The sequence below is a fragment of the Apostichopus japonicus genome, chromosome 13, assembly GCF_037975245.1.
Source record: "Apostichopus japonicus isolate 1M-3 chromosome 13, ASM3797524v1, whole genome shotgun sequence".
Lineage (NCBI taxonomy): Eukaryota > Metazoa > Echinodermata > Holothuroidea > Aspidochirotida > Stichopodidae > Apostichopus > Apostichopus japonicus.
In genome coordinates this window covers 25,332,881-25,353,017 of record NC_092573.1, presented here as the reverse complement: position 1 = coordinate 25,353,017, position 20,137 = coordinate 25,332,881, and the positions used below count along the sequence as shown (strand labels likewise).

The window sequence follows — 20,137 nt, the reverse complement described above, 5'->3', positions numbered from 1 at the left end:
GCCCGGCCATTATCATATTTTTTACAATATTTTTATTCAATAATCAGTATGGATGAATGGTCAGTTATGTGTGGAAGTATTGAAGCATCAATGACTTCAGCTTCTACTACAATCGTAATATTAGACTTGTTTGAAAACTGAAGAAACAAAATCATCAACGAACACAAAAAAAAGCAAGAATGAAGTATAATGATATCAATATTTATTAGATTATAACATAAAATTTTCGGTAGATCAATTTAAAGATATATTAAAAAGTAAGAGCGGACCATTTACCCTAACAACTTTAACATGATTCATGAAGGTCAAAATATTATTGAAAGAGAGAAAGAAATGAATGATATTAATTCGAAATGTTCACAAATAATTCTGTTGTGAGTTTCTATATCTGATTTTACACACAATGAGAGTAACTACTTTCTTCTAACTTAAGATAAAATAATCATTTTCTTTGGTAACTTCTATCAACATGTCCCCCTGACTTTAGTACAACATGTAACCATGGGTAGCATTGAGACGATCTTAATCTAATGAGGCCTACTAATATTGTTCAACTGATCATGCCTATATATATATGTATATATATATATGTGTATATATATATATATATATATATGTATATATATATATATGTGTATATATATATATATATATGTATATATATATATATATGTGTGTGTATATATATATATAAATATATATGTGTATATATATATATAGATACATATATATAAAAACACACACATATATATATTTATATATATATATATATATATATATATATATATATATAGATATGTTTATATATATATATATATATATCTTTAGCCTATCCCTGTTACAAGGTACAATATACCTAACACTAGGAACATGTAGTTACAGTGCCGTACCATATCAAATATTGCAAAGAAAATATCAAGTCAGATTCCATACGATATGACTTTTATGATGTAGGGATTGAATGCTCTATATAACCTTACAATATTACATCATGAAGTTAGAAGTAGTCTGGGTCATACATACCCCCTCCCCCCCCCCCCTGCAATTAACACACACAATTCTCACCTGCAATTGGTCCCCACAACTATAAATACAGCAATTAATATTAATTCTGTAAATTTCATGATTATGTTAATTTGAGATACTATCATCAACAAAAAACTTAATTGAACAAGATAGATCCTCAGTTAAAGCTACCGAAACTTAGAAAGGTCTGTTTCTTTATAATTTGTATGGTATAATCATACAATGATATATTAAACACTATCTGTCTGTTAATACATTGACTACTTGCATGTCAACGAGTTTCCATAGAAACACTAATGGTCGAATACATAAGCATTACACTGCATGTGAAGTAAAGAACTAATATGAAGCATCTATGCCCCAAATAGTGAGTAAACACATTACAATTACTGTCATGGTTTATTACCCTAATTATAACAAAAACTAAACATGAAGATTCGATGTAGCTTGTGGAGTGCACCAGAACTATGGTTATAGGGCTTTTTGAGTTTCAATCATCTTAGAACTTAGTTATCAACGGAATAGTGATACATTGCCACATGCTCACACCAGAGGCTGTTACTATGGCAACTGCAATTTACAACGGTTGCAGTTACTGCAAACAGGGATTACCCATATTGCTGCTCCTGTTACATTGAACAGGGTCACAGCTTTAGTCTCATTTAGGAGCTAGATGCCAAATAATAAGCAAGACCCACAAATAATTTAGAGGAACTACTCTATCCTAATAGCCAAATTGTCAACTGATTCCTCTCAAGCACAGATGTTACTGTCTGAAGCACACACTGATACACACTTAACTGCTCCCTAGTAACTACTCTAATAAATACATAAACTATCTTTTTATACAAATCCAGTACATCCATAGAAATCCTATAGAGTGAAATGCTGTCATTGCTATGTTGAACTTTTAGAAGCTATTACCTCCACTTGTCTTACGATTTATGTCATAAAAATTAAGAACTTATAACTCTGGCAATTCACGTCAAGATGAAACTTGAATGAGTTTCTTATTCAAACAGTAAGATATATATGTACATTGTTCCCTGTTTGTATAGCCGAATATCAATAGAATTCCACAATCAGCTTCTTACCACAAGATTCAACAAGGATTGGTCAACATTGGGAATTTTTTTCTATTATATTTTATCATAAACACTTTCTTCACTATTTAACAAAACTAAAAATTACGGCCTTTAACCTTTAATTTCCCGTAAAGAAATCACTTCACAGTAATGCAGACAATTTGGTCATAGCTTTACAACATTAAAGTCTCAATACCTGTTTGCTGATGAATTTCGGAAAACAAACTTCAAAAGTAGATTCAATGTTTCTTATTCTACATGCACTCGGCTCAGGTGGGTTTAATGGAGAAAAGCTGTCGCAATCGAAAGAAAGAAATTGATTTTCTGTTGCCCTTATGGCTAGAACGATTTATCGTAAAATGGCTACTACCGCCCATGTCAGAATGTATAAATAGTCTAGACATGCGGCCCGATTAAGATTTTAATGCAGTCCTATACTTGTATCGTCCACTTTTTACAATTCCAAGGAGTAAACGTCTGAACAACTGTTTATTCTTTGCAATGGAAGAAAATGACACAACTTGCAAGCTACATCAGTGAGACCGAGAGAAAGTTTATGTTCAAGAGAAGAGACCTAAGACAGGCTAGCCACGAGAGTGAAAAGGCCTAATGGTTGTAAACAAAACAGAGAGATTTGATTTGCACATGATCTGTTGGGCGGGGCTTGAAGTTTTGATCAAAGTTTGTAGAATCTATGGACTCGTTAATAAATCTGGCAAATTTTATTCAGCTTAAAATGATTAACGACAGATAACTCAATAATAATAAGGAATATTGACATGAAAATTGCATAGAACGGTGTCATTTTCACTGAGTTTTTAGTGCAGTAAGGTGGAAAGGTTGCCGTTTATATTTGGCAAACAAGTACTGAGACTTTAAATTATAGTTGTAGATCTGAAAGAGCAGTCTTAAACAGTATAAATAAAGATAAAATTGACTAGAATATAACCTACAGGAGAAGCAGTACCAGTAGAGATGCTTTAATAATAATAACCTTGGAAGCTAATAGTTTGTACAGCTGTATTGCTTATTATAAAAAAGTAAGGCTCAAAGACAGTTACTAATGTAGAAAGTCATCTACAATAATAAAAAGAAAAGGATTATTAATTATTGCTTTATGGAATTATCCATCCTGGGCATAATATAATATATATATCTATCTATATATATATATATATATATATATATATATATATATATAACCTTGCCATAGTATGGATCTCCACTTACCTTTAAGATTAAGTAACAAAACAATAGATCCATGCAAAATAAAACACAAACATGCAAATAATTAACGACATTGTTTTGGAAAGGAGCATTAATAATGCTGTTCAATGTAATTGGAACCACACACTGTAGAAGTAGTAAACAATCCTGAAAACGAAATATCTTTTCCACACTCCAAGGCAAAATCAAAGGATATATTCAACAGTCTACTTAATATCATCTGTTTTTAACTAAACACTGAGTAACATGCATCAAAAAGTAAGAAAATATACTACTTATTTAAGTTAGAACGCAAGAAAAGATTCCATCATACATTCAACAAAATAAGTAAAAATAAATATATAAAAAATTTCGTTCTAATAATGGCCGGCCTAAAAAGGGGAATTGTGAAGGAATTCCTTCCCTCTGGGATTCGATTTCCATTACAAGATAGGCTGTTGATTTGTAGGGATAGAAGACATCTTCGACACCATGGATGAGAATTAGACCAGCAAAGGTTAAGGTCTCCACTAGAGGCACTGGTGAACTTGAGTGGTATTTCCACAAACTCTTGATGTAAAATTACACTTCCTTGCAGAAATCAAGTCCATCTTTAAATGAGCTCTTCTGGATAACAATGAACATAATAGCAGAGCAACCAGCATATAGAAGCAACGAGCAGCTGAGGTCAAACTTTCACAGAGGTCAAGAAATTTCCAAAGCAGTGTGTTTGTAGTGACAGATTATTAATATGTTCAGCTACTACACTACCCAAGGACTTAGATCCATCAAATCACTGGAACCACCAATACCTCTAATCTCTTATGTGATTGGAACCACCAACACTTCTTATCCCTTATTAGGAAACAGGGACCACCAATACCACTAAACCCTTATGTGACTGGAACCACCAACACCTTTAAACCCTAATGTGACTGGAACCACCAAATACCTCTAATCTCTTATGTGACTGGAACCACCAATAGCATATTTCTTTAATGTGACTAAAATTACCAGACTCTCCCATCACTACAGTGAGTGGAACCAATGCGACCTGTAAGCCATCTACTTACTGCAAACAGTAAGCCCACAAGAGTAAAGTTATATGATTCAAGTCGGTTATCTTCAAAATAAACAAGTCCCAAGCTAACAAATCCCTAGTATATACTCTGTTGTCACGATTTTTTCGTTAGAACCGATGTTACATTTGCACAAGGCCCGGTAGACAGATCACGTATATTTGGTAACATCAACTGTAAAGTGGCTTCAGGGATAAAGTATGATGTCGAAGTGAGTCTACCCAGAGAAACTGTAGTATTGCTCAAGCTCGATACCATGTTAAACTGACGGTTAGAGAACCGTTAAAGCGACTTGCCGATTGGGAGGTTCAAGTGATATGTTATGTATGGTGAAACTACAGAATGATTTAAGCAGTCTTTAGAAGATGCGGTCCACACGAGTAACTTTTCTATGAATAGTAAGTCAGAACACTGGTCTGGTTGCCTCTCATCAATAGCATCGGAGGAAGGTCTTGGGATAGGGTCTCCAACCAGCTCATGTAGAGATAAGCCGAACAGCTCTTCTTACGCGGCATTGGTAGACTCCTACATCCGAAGTCAAACATATTACAATTTTAAAAAGTATAAAGAACAAAGATTGTCTATAAACATGGTATTATATTAAGAGGTTTTTATCTATAAATATGATTTCTCTGTTGGTTTATCCTCTATGGTCTGGATAATGAACAAAGGTGCCAATATTGCCTCGATATCTTTTAATAAAAGTTATAATTATCCTCTTCAAAGAATGCTTTTTCAAGAAAAAGGGGAGAGGGGGGGATTAATTTAGTTAGTCAAACAGATATATTTTATTTCTCTGATTGGACATTTTGATACCCATGTATTGCAAATTTCCCAAATGAAATAAAACTAAAAAGAAAAATTGCCAAAAAAACAACTTACATGACAATAAGTTGTGCATCTTTGGAGTGTTCAAACAAAAGCTCTTGTAATCGAAGTTGTCTGTTTGTCTGAAAGAAAAGTTGGGAAATAGCTGATGAATTTTTTTTTTTGACAAAATGACTGGTTTCTTTATTTTGTTGAAATGGTTTATGTGTCCTTGGAGAGATTTTGCGGTCGGATTGGCATTCATACAGTTGATGGTGGAGCTCACTTGACGTTCGTAAAGACACAAGTATTCTGTCAAGAGAGACTAAAAGAGGCAAATGTTCAAGAGGATGGAATTACCTTGTCTCTCAGTTCATCCAGTTCGTCGTCCGTTATCTTCCAGGGGTGAGTCTCACGGCTCTCTCCCTTGCTCTTGTCTACCCTGAGAGGTTTGATCCGTTCCTCAAAGCGAGCTTTGCTGTGAAAAAAACACACAAATTTGTAGCATTTTTAATTGACTGGTTGAAGATAAGCAAGCCTGAACAGAGGAGTTGGGATGGAGGGAGGCAGGGAAGGGGTGTAGGGTAAAGGTGGGGCTACAACCACTGGGTCCTGGAAGACATGCAGTGGAGAGGCCAGGAAAAGCTGGGATAGAGAATAGTGTATTCCCAAAAGCTTACTTAAATATTTTTAACCTAAAGGAGACATTGGGTGTATGCAAAAAGGGAGCCCAGTGAAACAATTGTACAATAGTCCAACCTGACTCTTGGCACCTCTTCTGATATGGTCCTTACTTCCCACCCTTTAATATTGTGCAAAGGTCAGCAAAAATGCTCCATCTGATTGCTCATTACATCTCCGCCAAAATGGGCAACCTGATACACGAATGCAAAGATGTACGACAAAAAGACTCAGTGGCTTTCAGTATTTGGTGATAAACAACAAGGATAGGATGTAATCTGTTACTTTAAAACACTTCCCGTAGATACAAAAAAAAGACGACTTTATGCCGGAGAAGGGTTGATTAAGAGAGGAAGGGGAGGGGGGGGCGGTGTGCAAATTGGAAAATGACTATTTTTGGTTGCATCTGTTTTGGAAGATCCATGCTTTGATTCATCACTATTTGTAATATCTATTACACGATTCCTCTGATTCTTGTTACTTTAAGGACAACAACTCATCCATTTCCACACATCTTTATCTCCCAACATTCCATTTCCTTACTTTTCTGTATATTTTCTCTGTCATGCACTCTTACCTTTCCTTCTTGGCCGTCTTTCCAATGTCTGGTATAATCTCCACACTGTCATGATCAATCCTGAATTTGTTCAAAAGACTCGCCATGCTGTAGAACACAATCGGACAAAAATCAATTATAGTAGCTTCTACTAAGAACGCTGTAAAAATATTAATATGTGGAAAGATCGCTTGATATATTTCCATTCGTAGAATGCTCTCATGTGTCTACTTCTCCAGCAAGAAACAATCTTTAGAGAACTTTTTTTTATGATCATTTCAAACTCGGGGGGGCAGACGAATGTCAACTTGCAGGGTCAAAATAGATTTACTCTTCAATGCCACACCCACAATAACCACAGCATGCTGTCATATCCACAAAACATGACAAGTAGCAGTCTCTGACGAACAGGTCATCCACACTGATCGTACTGTCTGTACAAGTGCTTTCAAGCATGACCTAGAAATACAATATCTAAAGAAAACTTCTCCTAACTTGGTGGCTGAATAATAACACAATATGAAATATGCATAACATGAGTGTGTGTTCCAGGGAAGGGGAGACTTACTTCTGTTTTTCTTTGTTAAGTTGGTCCTTTTTACCACCAGTGAATATCTTCAGTGTACACTTCTCCCAATGAGATTTGATAGTGAGAAGGTAGGGCACTAACAGAGTAAGACCTGATAAACCAAAACAGACAATCAAAAATCCCACAACTCCTCTGACTTAAAGTAAGACAGGTTTGTTTGAAAACAAGAAAGTATATATTTGTAAGAAATTTTTTCGTTTAAATAGACCTTTTAAATTGTTCATTTTACTGCATATTATCAAAGAGCCAGAACAAAAACATTGAAAAGTCTTAAATTTTTTCATACCACAGCTGCATCATGGAGGGTAAGAAAGAAAAGAAAAATATTTCAATTTTTTTTTTTTAATTCAATTTTTCCGAGTATAAATTTAAAGTCAAATGTGTAAAGTTATTTTAATAATTATGATACTTGCATTTGCTAAATATGTTCAAACTATGTTAAGGTATCCTTGCAGCAAACTCATGCGTAGGCAACATCTGGATGAATGAGACTTTATTTCAAAGGGATCTTACAAGTATGTCAATTTTCATGCAGTTTTTTGGTCCACTGTGTATTGAGTTGGTCAATAACTTCATCATGTTGACAAACTAAACAGTGCCATTTGAAGAAATGAAAATATTGCAAAAACAAACCCTGCTAGATAGAGAAAACAAAATCTACAAGACCAGGCCAGTGATACATTGGACATATGATGAGGAACAATGTTTACAAGCTAATGTAGTAAATATATTGCTACTGTTTCCAGCCGAGGGTTGCAGGTTACCGACACATCTAAAACGGACGGTTTCTCTCTTACCTCCGTCATCGAAGAGCCACCAGACATGAATCTGACCCTTTGGTCCCTTCCCTTGAAAGAGTTGGACAGACTTGATGACTTGGTTGGGTTGACATTTAATCAGGGCTGTACTATCTATTAACGGGGCAAGCGGGGTGGCCCCCGGATCATCGGCGTCCGATACCTCGATGTTTATATCAACCTCGGTTACGAGTGCCATCTTGGAATTCTCTGCGGAAACAAGATTGCCTGTTCAAATCTCATGAATCGCTTCTCGTTTGCACATTTGTATCATGTAAATTATGTAAATTATAATGTAAATTATGCTTTACCGGATTTAATTTATCCTTTACCCACTTTTCATGTTTGCTAATAGTAGTTGTACCAGAGGTCACTGTCTTAACTCCAAAAGTCACAAAGTAGGATTACTATTCGGCATAGCTTTTTTTCTAATAGGGTTGAGAATGAGTGGAACAGTTTGCCTGAGAAAGTTGTATTTGCCAGCAGTGTGAATGGGTTTAAGAATGCTTTGGACAAGCCCTTTAAGCATTGTAATCGGGTCTGAGTGTTTGTGTCTTCAGTTTTTTTTTCTCTTCTATAGGGTCCTTGACTTGAGTGTCCCTCCTGATCCTTTTTTTCTACTAAACTAAACTAAAATACATCGTATTTAATAAAGAATTAAATCTTCTTTTTCTGTCTCTGCTTTCCTTCTTTTTTCTTTTCTTTTTTTTGCTGTCGAGGTGAGAGAGTGAAAGTTTCTTTACCTTTCATTTTCTTGAGATATCCTGGGTCATTCAAGGCACTAGAGACATCAAAACCTTCCTTGATTCTAAATATTGCCACTCCAAGGTTCATGTCAAACGAATCACTAGAAAAAATAGGAAATTCACGACCAATGAAACAGACGGAAGGGATTATTTTGTTATGTCACTTTTGTCACATTTCTCGGCTAAAAATAATCATACAAAACTTAAACCATGACAACAGTAATGGACAAACTGTATCTGCAGGCAGTTACGTCGACCCCTCATGAGATGAAGCTACTGTCAAGCAATAAACATAGAACATATTTGGTTATTCTTGTAAGTTCCTCTAAGTCCCTGCTCATTTGTCAGACTTCACAGCATACGAGGTAGTTCATTTTCTTAGGCCTAACCATTTCTAAACACTTCAGGCCTAGTGAAAACTGAACACACCATACGTGGTGTAGGCAAGGTCCTTGTTGAACCAACTGTTAACATTAACACTGATCGTTGCAACATATGTAAGTTCTGATTTGCTGAAATCGTGGATATTCTGTAGTCTTTGCAATAACGAGTGAGAACTATCTCCTAGTACTGAGATTACGACACAGTGTTTTTCATTATAGGCCTCTGTAGACCCTGGTCATTTGCCAGACTTTACAGCATACAAGGGAGTTCATTTTCTTATTATAACTGAAGGCACAGCAAATACACAAAATATCACTGTCATTCAAACTTGAGAATTAACCTAGCATAACAGACAATGGGGGTAAGGGTATGTTCCTTGACATTGTGGCAGTTACCCAATTTGCATATGCAAATGTGAATGAAAGAGGAATCAAATACCAGCACCTGCCATGAAGGAACTACCATATATATATTATATCAGTAGTTTGAGTTGTCCCTGGGTTCAGATAAGAATATTATGCAAATGAAAACTAAATAATATAGGAAAATATCAACCATACATGCTCGTCAAGAAACATGTTCAACTGTTTGAACTTTTCTTATTTGTTGTTTCTATGAATGTTAATGATTTGGACGACTATACTGAAGGGATTACTCACTGTATAATTCCTACATAGTCTTCTACTTGCTGAGCTTCAGCAGTTGCCCAGTCATTCTTGAAGCCCAGAACCACCAAGTTTGGTTTAATCTTGCCTAAACCACCAAGCTGTGAAAGAAGCCATTAATCATCAGGTAAATCCAGAGAAATCTTTCAAAATCTTGAGGTGAGCAATCTGTTACCTAAGGTTTACTTACCATCAACTCCTTCATAACATGCAATCATTATATTCATATGAGGGATATTTAGGAAAGCAATTCTTTACCTTTAACACCAATAAGGAGAGTACATTTAAATTTTATTATAAATATATAAATATATAAATATATATATATATATATATATATATATATATATATACACTCTACTTTGATGCTCAACAGACAATAGAGCCATTGTGCTTACCTTAGCATAGTGACATAAGGCCAGATTCCATCTTTAATATTTCTAAATGTTGAATCAGTGGAACCATCAACTTGGTAATCACAAAATTAAACTTGGCTAAATGTTAGGATTGAGATACATTACTGACTACACTGTGTTTCCTTGCCAGTGTGTGTGTAATATTCACACAGTTACTACATACATCTAAATACCGGGGGGGGGGGTGCTCTGGTAGGAATATACACTTTACCTGCAGAAGAGACTGAACACCCGTTCTTAATGATGTTGCTGTAACATGGGCCGGGAATCCCTTAATCTTCTGCTGAGCCAACCAGTTCACAGAATGATCATCCAATAATCGTTGTAAATTCTTTTCTTGGTCACCCTGCAAAAGAAATCAAACTTTATCACCAACAGACACTACAAAATGACAACAACGACAAAACAAAGTTCAGAAAATGCCAAATGAATTAATCATACTTAATGTGAATTCAAACAAACTGTCTGGCTAATACATGGTCAGGGCATGACTGAACTTGAGATCTGAGTAATATTTTTCATCGAGGGTGACACAATTGCACTACCAAACTCATTTTGTTGATGATAGACGCCTTTCTAATATTTGACATCAATTCATCACCTATTTGATGGAGAACTTAATATCAACACTGTGAATCTAATAGTTATGAGCTTCCGCGTAAAATATATCTATGTTTAGCATTTTCCACAGATGTAGATCCTGACAAATTGTGCCTTAAAATATATATTTCCTATGCTTCAGTGATGCGTGAATTAAACTGACTTGATGCAATTTCATTAGCAGACTTGTCTGAAACGTCAAAACACAATTGACATTTTACATTTTCTCAAAAGGTGGTTAAACGAATCACTTTCAAACATAGAACATTTTAAATCATGATAATAAAATTTCAAAGTACATACAAAACTGACGTTCCCACAGAGAAGTAAGCTGTTATTCTTCGTGATGTTATTTACAAATCGTAATAGGGCTGGCCGTGTATCAGGCTCTCCAGTAAGGACAAGAATTTGAGGGCTGTGAGACAAAATAAAAATGGTAAAATTAACATGACAACCTGTCAACAATACCCCTTCCATTCTGATGATACTAATCATTATTCGTCTCTTCTTAGCCTGAGATGAAGTTATAGAAGAGCGTGATACAAAATATAAAAATACATGATTCAGTTGCTGAAGTAGTTACTTGGCAACAACAAAAACAGGAGGAAAAAACAACAGAGCATGTACAGAAGTTAGAAATAAAATATACACACTGCATTCACAGATATTGTCAGGACAGGCACAGAGCCAGGAATTTGCCGAGGGGCGAAAATGTAGGCAAACCATCAGAGCCGTAGATACGGCATTGCAAAGTATCTAAGCGTAGCGTCACCATGTTTGGCGCAAAGCGTACAAGAAAATTTTGGCTGAAAATGCCTCCCAGATTGCTGGAATTGGCACTTCCCAGGCCTTGTAAGTTGTATCTTAGCATTTTCTCTTTTGAAATTTCTAGCAATATCATCAAAACATTAAAAAAATAATAAAAATATGCTCAAGGGGGGAGGCGGCTGCCCCCTTCACCCCCCCCTTGGCTACTCGCCTGTGTCAGGAAGACAACAAAGCTGTAACTTTAAAAAGGAAAACAAACGCAGAATATGTAAATAGAGACACCAAAAGGAGACAATTCCTGCATGTTGACATTGTTTATCAATTTTAATCACGTCCACAAGGTTTGAGTTCCCCGTTCTCGTTTTCAACAACAGCAAAAAAAACGACTGAAACCTCACAAATATTATTAACCGGTACCTTTCACAGTAACCACCTTAACAGATGTTTTTCCAGGTGTTTTTTTTTTCTCTCTGCATAAAGTTTTAGAAAATTATTCACTGACGTGTATCATGTTAATGTTGTTCAAGCTCAGTACAAATGTTTAATTTGATTATTGCACACTTACCGGAATGTTTTGATATGGTCAGGCACGCGATTGAGTTGGAGGGTTGAATCTAAAGCTCTCTTGTATATAAAAGCCTGGTTAGATGAACCCCAATTGATTTCTACAATACAAAGAGAAAACTTAAAGTATCAAAACAAAAACATGTAAAGCCTCCTAAGCTGTGATTTTGAGGTTGTCAAAGAGCATCTAATTGGAAAGAAATTATCTGTAACATCTCTACTGAGCTTCTCAATCACAACACACCAGATTACAAGTCCAAATTTATTTCAATTGGGCATTCCTATAAAATGAACAGTTTCTACAGTATGTGTTGTGTTGTTATCACTACCTACAACGTATATTGTTACTCACCAGGTTTGGTGTGTTGTTATCACTACCTACAATGTATATTGTTAATCACCAGGTTTGGTGTGTTGTTATCACTACCTACAACGTATCTTGTTACTGACCAGGTTTGGTGTGTTGTTTTCACTACCTACAATGTATATTGTTACTCACCAGGTTTGGTGTGTTGTTATCACTACCTACAACGTACATATGTTATTCACCAGGTTTGGTGTTTTGTTTTCCCTACCTACAACGTATATTGTTACTCACCAGGCTTGGTGTGTTGTTTTCACTACCTACAACGTATATTGTTACTGACCAAGTTTGTTGTGTTGTTATCACTACCTACAACGTATATTGTTACTCATCAGGTTTGGTGTGTTGTTATCACTACCTACAACATACATTGTTATTCACCAGGTTTGGCGTGTTGTTTTCCCTACCAACAATGAACATTGTTACTCACCAGGCTTGGTGTGCTTTACGTAAGCATACAGTGCAGTCACTACAACAATTGTGATGAGAGCTGCCCACCAATTAATGAGGAACATGACACCGACACACATAGCTGAAGCTAGCAGTGCCACCCACATGTTGTAAAACTTGAATGCTGGTCTCCAACCTAAAATGAAAGTGAGAAGAGACATTGTGAACACATTTAGTATTGAATTCCAAAATGAACGAAAAGTCCTTCATAATCCTCGCACCCACCAAATACGAGCTTTTCTCATAAACTTCGATGATGACAAGAATTTTAAGCAAGTACATTTATATCATTAATGAGTCAAAAAATGCTCAAATGCTTTAAAGGATCTAACCAGTTTGTTTAATCTGTGATTCAGTTAAAATATAACAATGGCAAGAGGTTAGAAAAGTCACATAAAACTCACCGGGAGATTGGGCTAAGGAAGCCGAAAAACATGAAAAGTTGATAAGTGCATAGGACATCAGAAAGAAATTGGAGATAAGGGGAGCAATTGTATCCAATGCACCTGTGAAGAAAAGATAACAGAAAACAGTCAAAATGAGTCAAAATGAGTGACTCACATGAATAATGGCTGAAACTGTTTCACTGTATTGTAATAACACTAGCACTCGGGTATAACATGGAGCAACTTGAACATATAGAAGATGTACACGTATAACATATAGAATGGTTATCTATAGAGGATGATACCTACAAAGCTGATGTGTGACAGAACTCCATCACCGGTAAGCATGTGGTGTTGAAACTCAAAAGGGCAGTAATACACAAGCAACGTACATCACAGGTTATCTACATATGGCTGTTAATACCCACACAATACTGCATATGGCTGTTAATACCCACACAGTACTACATATGGCTGTTAATACCCACACAGTACTACATATGGCTGTTAATACCCACACAGTACTACATATGGCTGTTAATACCCACACAGTACTACATATGGCTGTTAATACCCACACAGTACTACATATGGCTGTTAATACCCACACAGTACTACATACGGCTGTTCATACCCACACAGTACTTCATACGGCTGTTCATACCCACACAGTACTACATACGGCTGTTCATACCCACACAGTACTACATACGGCTGTTAATACCCACACAGTACTACATATGGCTGTTAATACCCACACAGTACTACATATGGCTGTTAATACTCACACAGTACTACATATGGCTGTTAATACTCACACAGTACTACATATGGCTGTTAATACCCACACAGTACTGCATATGGCTGTTAATACCCACACAGTACTACATATGGCTGTTAATACCCACACAGTACTACATATGGCTGTTAATACCCACACAGTACTGCATATGGCTGTTAATACCCACACAGTACTACATATGGATGTTAATACCCACACAGTACTACATATGGCTGTTAATACCCACACAGTACTACATATGGCTGTTAATACCCACACAGTACTGCATATGGCTGTTAATACCCACACAGTACTGCATATGGCTGTTAATACCCACACAGTACTACATATGGCTGTTCATACCCACACCCACACAGTACTACATATGGCTGTTAATGCCCACACAGTACTACATATGGCTGTTAATGCCCACACAGTACTACATATGGCTGTTAATGCCCACACAGTACCACATATGGCTGTTAATACCCACACAGTACCACATATGGCTGTTAATGCCCACACAGTACCACATATGGCTGTTAATACCCACACAGTACCACATATGGCTGTTAATACCCACATAGTACTACATATGGCTATTAATACCCACACAGTACTACATATGGCTGTTAATGCCCACACAGTACTACATATGGCTGTTAATGCCCACACAGTACCACATATGGCTGTTAATACCCACACAGTACCACATATGGCTGTTAATACCCACATAGTACTACATATGGCTATTAATACCCACACAGTACTACATATGGCTGTTAATGCCCACACAGTACTGCATATGGCTGTTAATACCCACACAGTACCACATATGGCTGTTAATACCCACACAGTACTGATGCGGGACAGATCTATTCAATGGGTTAATCTATAGCCCTTGTTGCTTACCGACCGCTGTAAACCCAGCTGCAATGAAATAAGTCAAAAAGTAGGCTCTCTTTGGCTCATCACTGGCTCCAGAACCAACAGCAAAGAACTCCACCTTTGGGAAAATCTTGTCTTTACATACAGCCTGTGTAAAGAGGGGAGAAATGTTGGATAAGAAACGAATTAACTAGCGAATTACAAGGGGATGAATTCAGAACTGTCACGTATGAATTAATTCATGGACTAACCTTAAAGATTTTATTATGCAAGAAAAACCACACTGGTCAAATAGATAAAGAAGCTCCCAAATCACGCATGGCAGTTTCGTCTTGACTTTAAAATACCAAAATTTTATGGACACTTTACAGAAAGGATTAACTATTTTAGGAAACATTGAGAGTGATCATATAAGAAACAACAGCATACGTATTAACTATGTATCCTGTATGTTAACTGTATAGGTTAAGCGGTCTTCTGCCTGACTTTTGATCCATTGATCCTACACAGGCATCCTGCAGTAGATGAGCAGTTTGTTAACAGTTTTTCTCTCTCTCTGGGTGGTAGAATGAGAAGGAAGGGTATTGACCGGAGAGGTCTGGACATAGAGGGCGCACTTTGTTAAAACATTACCAGTTCGTTCTACTCACGGAAGAATGAGAGTGCTTAGGTTGTGGGGAGACAGGTTAGCAAGGAAGGAAGTAAATGCCAAGTTCCAGGCTTATATATATATATATAGTTCATATAGTACAAAATATATGAAGAATTCAATGGAAGACTGACCTGAAATACTTTTGGAGCGCTGACCATGCTGGCTAAGGCCGATGAAAGAGTTGCCGAAAAGATACCAGCCAGCACTAATGGCCCCCAACCTGCTATAAGTCTTGAAGCCTGTTTTTAATATATCATTAATATTAACACATTGAATACAAGAACAATATCTCTGAATTTATAGTACTGCACTGTCTATGAGAGGTTGGACTAATAACGAGAAAATTTGCTTCATCACCACTGACTGGCCTCATGCAAGACAATTAAAAGTGAGAATGCACGAATGTTGAGACCTCAATGAAATAACAACTACTGTAACTTCCAGTGTTCTATTAACCCGTGCATTAAATAAAGGGCTATGCCGTTCAATAACAATGACCAATGATGAATAATGAAAATGCTTTGGTAGTATATAAATATCTTTAAATGCATGTTGTTTTACAAAGGGCATTAGTAATCACTAGAATGACTAGTACGGGTGATAACAGGCACTTTTGAATGTTAGTGAAGGCCTGTAGGATAAATAAGCAGATTGCAACAGTGAGGACTACTCTATCAAACTCACCCGATAGTCATTAGAGAGTCCAAACTCGCAGTCGTCGAATTCGATACAAACTTCCGACACGGTGCCATTTCCAACATCATCGATGTTGCCTGATGCTTCTCTCACCATTACAGCACCAAACAGCCATGCTATTAGAGCATACACAATTGTTGAAATCCAAATTGCTGAGAATGTTCCCTTTGGTATTGCCTTTTGTGCATCCTAAAGAAACATAAAAGATTAAGCAAATGTGACAGTTTCTTTGTTAAGAAATTTTTCATTTTAGATAATGCTCTGTTCATTACCCTAATAACCTCCTAAGGGTTGGCCACCTTATACAAATGATTTGTCCTTACTCTTACACTTGCTTGAGTTGGCCACCCTCCATTACACATACTGCTCTATTCCTTAACCTAACAACTTCTAAGGGTTGAAGAAACCCTTTGGTCAAATAATGCTCCCTTCCTCACCCTAACACCACCTATGGGTTCACCACCCTATATTGTACCTCTAGATCATGCTGTTCATCACCTTTACACCACCTATGGGTTGACCATCCTATACATTACCTCTAGATTAATGCTCTGTTCCCTACCATTCATCTAGATATAGTGTGATGTCTTACCCTAAGATCTCCTGAGATGTTGGCCCCAGCCAGTATCCCTGTTGCTGCTGGAAAGAAAATACTGAAAACCAGAAAGAAGTTGTAGCCATCGGTGTAATCTGGTAGCAAATTGACTTTAAGAACATCAACTGTAAGAGAGAGAGAGAGAGAAAATGAAAACACGATGGTTCTCTATAGACCACATTCGATCATCAAAAGTCTTAAGTACGAAACAAGTCTTTGGAACTTACATTTATAGCCGACGAATCCTTTGGATAATTTTTCTTCGGTAGGAGGAAGGAATGAGCCCACTATCATGTTTACCATGGACAGTAGAAGAATAATAAGTAGAATAATCTGGGCCTGTGGAAGAGAAGACAGAGAGGTTAGTAGGACACTCTACACTGTAACAGCATGACAATAGCTTAGTACCGTGCACCAGGCCAGACTACAAGTACATGACGACAAATTGGTTACCCCCGTCCATACTCTCTATCTGACCCCACTTACACCACTGACTACCAGGAAACACACCCCCTTCCATACTCTCTATCTGTCCCCACTTACACCATTGACTACCAGGATACACACCCCCTTCCATACTCTCTCTATCTGTCCCCACTTATACCATTGACTACCAGGAAACACCAGCATGAGGTAATCTTAACTAACAATGCACATCTCTGCGGTAAAACAGAGAGATATAAAGAAAATGTTGCTGCAGGAAGGGGAGGGGAGAAAGATAGGGAGGAGACTTTGAGAAAATCATTATTTGGGGGGCTCAGAAATATCCTCATTCAACATTAATGAATCACATTTTCTAGCTAACTTTGGACGATTTGATTTCCAATGTTGATTTGTTTATGTTGATCATTTATTGAGGTAAACACTGATGAGCTGTGAAGGGGAAAATGTCCTCAAGTACACCTATATAAATTAGCATATCAATCTTGATAACAGCTCTAGCAAGAACCAACAGCCCCCTCCCCCCCAACCCACACCCACCCTCGCGTCCCTCCGAGCACGACTAAACCTCTCAAGCAAGATGGATCTGTCTGCTCACCCTTGCCTCCCAGGCGGTGCCAATTAAAGCTATACAGAGGATCAAAACTAGCGTCACTTCTCCTATAAGCCTGACGTCGTGAACGTAGCCTAAGATTTCTATACCACTCTCCTGCAGGTAAAAAAAGAAAGATCGTTTAGCTCCACCGAACATCAGCTTGATCACAGATATTACACAAGGAAAGGAAGTTTTTAAAAGAATCCCAGAGCGATTATCTGTCCAAATAACTTTTGAAAACATTTTTGTTGAAGAGGCTTTTCCCAAGCTTGTTGCTCCCCCCCCCCCCTCTCTCTCTCTCTCTCTCTCTCTCTCTCTCTCTGGTACTAAGTGGTTTGGAGAGAGGTTCCTCATGACATGAAACACAGAAATAAGACCAGAATATTGAATTCTTCTATTTAACAAAACTATTAGATCAGTTGTTTTCCTCGACTCATCTCATAAACTTTTATGTACCTTTTCTTCTTTTGTTTTAATTATGAGTATGGTTAATTCAGTGCTTGCTTGGGCTTGACTTTCCAATTAATAATGTGGGAACATAAAGACTGGATGCCATTCCACCAGTGCTGAAACTATTTATTTAATTATTAATTCATGTGATTGAATAAAACCCTAAGAGGTTGTGAGACTTTGATAAATGCAATGGTGAACTAGATTTAGCAAATGAAAGTAATACTGCAGAGTGAATTGCTTACTTGAAGATGGTGCAAGAAACCTTGCTAGTAATAGTAAATAAAAAACATCACGTAAATCATACTGAAGCTTGACTAGAATATTAACAAATGATAAATGTTCTGTACCATCAGTTTTGCTCACTTTGAAAGTGTATATGCTAATTTTGGTACAGAGCAATTTCTTACGGTCTAACACTGGCCTCTGAGATGACCCTTAAAAAGGTTCAGCTAAACTAAAATGTGAATGTGCTTAGAATGTAAGAACGTCTCTGAGAGACTTACCACTAAAACATCTCTTACTGTTTCCGCAAAGCCTACAACGTACATAGCAACAGCCACAGCGTTGGCCATTGAAAATATCAGACCAATGGAGCCTCCAAACTCTGGTCCTAGACTGCGAGATATCATGTAGTATGCACCACCTGTCAAAACAAAAAAAAAGTAACACAATGGGTTATCACCAGCTGTCAAAAAAGAAAATGGGATTGTCCATAGGTTATCATCATCTTTTACAACAAGAAGGCAAGATAATATGATATCACCATCAGTCAAAAAACAAGATGGCGTGACAATGGAATATCACCATCTGGTAAAGCAGATTTAGAAAGTGATATTGCCATCTGCCACAAAAATAACAATTAAGACTATGCCTAATAACTATCTACCAATACATTTCAGAAAGTACTGATATCAAACTGTAAGATTTATAGGTCTGTAAAAATGTGTGTAAATAAAGAATTACCCAAACCAAGTATCCAAATGAGTCGACCTGTCAGAAATATCTCTGTACATTGAAGATGATATATCAATAACAACCATGACAATAGAACATAGAATATGTTCCATCTTTGACAGACCATAATTGTGTTTACTTGATAAATTCCAACAAAATCTTCGCAAAACATGTTACATCAAGCTAACTAATCACGTCGTTAATATTATTTTTTATTTTACCAGACTTATATAGCACTCTTTTCATGCTTAAGAGCGCATTGCAAAGACAACAAAATGACAAAACCCTTAAAATATGGATATGAAGAATAAATGGGACGCAGCTTAAATATTAATATAAAAAATATATATATACTAAGGAATACCTTGAATATCAGACTGGTCTTAAAAGAAGTTTAGGAAGTTTCTGAATGGATCAGCTTACCTCCTTTCACCTCTCCATTTGTGCAGATAGCAGACATGGATATGGTGGTCAGACACGTCACCACCGCGGACAACAGAACTATACAGGTAGCACAAACTGGTAAAAGATGTCACAAAATGTCATTAACGATAACATCCTACACTACCAATTCTCCCCCTCCCCTCCCCTCCCCTCTTTGCTCCCATCCCCTTAGTAGCAACAACAGGCTTTTTAAGGTAGAACTATTAATAACTGCTGTCTGAGATCCACCTGCATACACCTTCCCACGCCCACACTTTTGTACTTCAGGATGTCCAACTGGGGCCGTACTCAAGCCCCTAATGAGAATAGCTCGATGTCGAGAAGGCTTTGGCACTGAGCCGACAAATCAAAAGTTGGATCAATTAACGATACATTTAGTTCATCCCTGCGCTCGGTTGAGTAGCACAGATCCAACCAGATTTGGAGATTTAATCATATGTAGGTCTAGGCACTAAATAGCTTACATAAT

At 36.9% G+C, this 20,137-nt stretch overlaps 1 protein-coding gene across 5 annotated transcripts in view; it reads right to left on the bottom strand.

Moving 5' to 3' along the window:
• Positions 1-187: 187 nt before the first annotated feature.
• LOC139978354 (solute carrier family 12 member 2-like) overlaps positions 188-20,137 on the bottom strand; it is a 33,307-nt gene continuing 13,357 nt past the window's right edge. For 4 of the 5 annotated variants that reach the window (XM_071988487.1, XM_071988488.1, XM_071988490.1 and 1 more), the window contains exons 5-25: positions 19,648-19,743; positions 18,774-18,913; positions 17,821-17,931; positions 17,009-17,120; positions 16,779-16,906; positions 16,175-16,375; positions 15,622-15,729; positions 14,863-14,986; positions 13,188-13,289; positions 12,764-12,919; positions 11,971-12,070; positions 10,941-11,052; positions 10,249-10,383; positions 9,616-9,722; positions 8,570-8,673; positions 7,827-8,054; positions 7,009-7,120; positions 6,462-6,548; positions 5,564-5,681; positions 5,279-5,346; positions 188-4,921 (exon numbers count right to left, since the gene is read on the bottom strand). In XM_071988487.1, coding sequence (XP_071844588.1) covers positions 4,786-4,921; positions 5,279-5,346; positions 5,564-5,681; positions 6,462-6,548; positions 7,009-7,120; positions 7,827-8,054; positions 8,570-8,673; positions 9,616-9,722; positions 10,249-10,383; positions 10,941-11,052; positions 11,971-12,070; positions 12,764-12,919; positions 13,188-13,289; positions 14,863-14,986; positions 15,622-15,729; positions 16,175-16,375; positions 16,779-16,906; positions 17,009-17,120; positions 17,821-17,931; positions 18,774-18,913; positions 19,648-19,743 — 2,585 coding nt within the window. In that variant the 3' untranslated portion in view covers positions 188-4,785. The remainder of the gene's footprint in view (positions 4,922-5,278; positions 5,347-5,563; positions 5,682-6,461; positions 6,549-7,008; positions 7,121-7,826; positions 8,055-8,569; positions 8,674-9,615; positions 9,723-10,248; positions 10,384-10,940; positions 11,053-11,970; positions 12,071-12,763; positions 12,920-13,187; positions 13,290-14,862; positions 14,987-15,621; positions 15,730-16,174; positions 16,376-16,778; positions 16,907-17,008; positions 17,121-17,820; positions 17,932-18,773; positions 18,914-19,647; positions 19,744-20,137) is intronic. The other variant, XM_071988491.1, reaches the window with a different exon arrangement.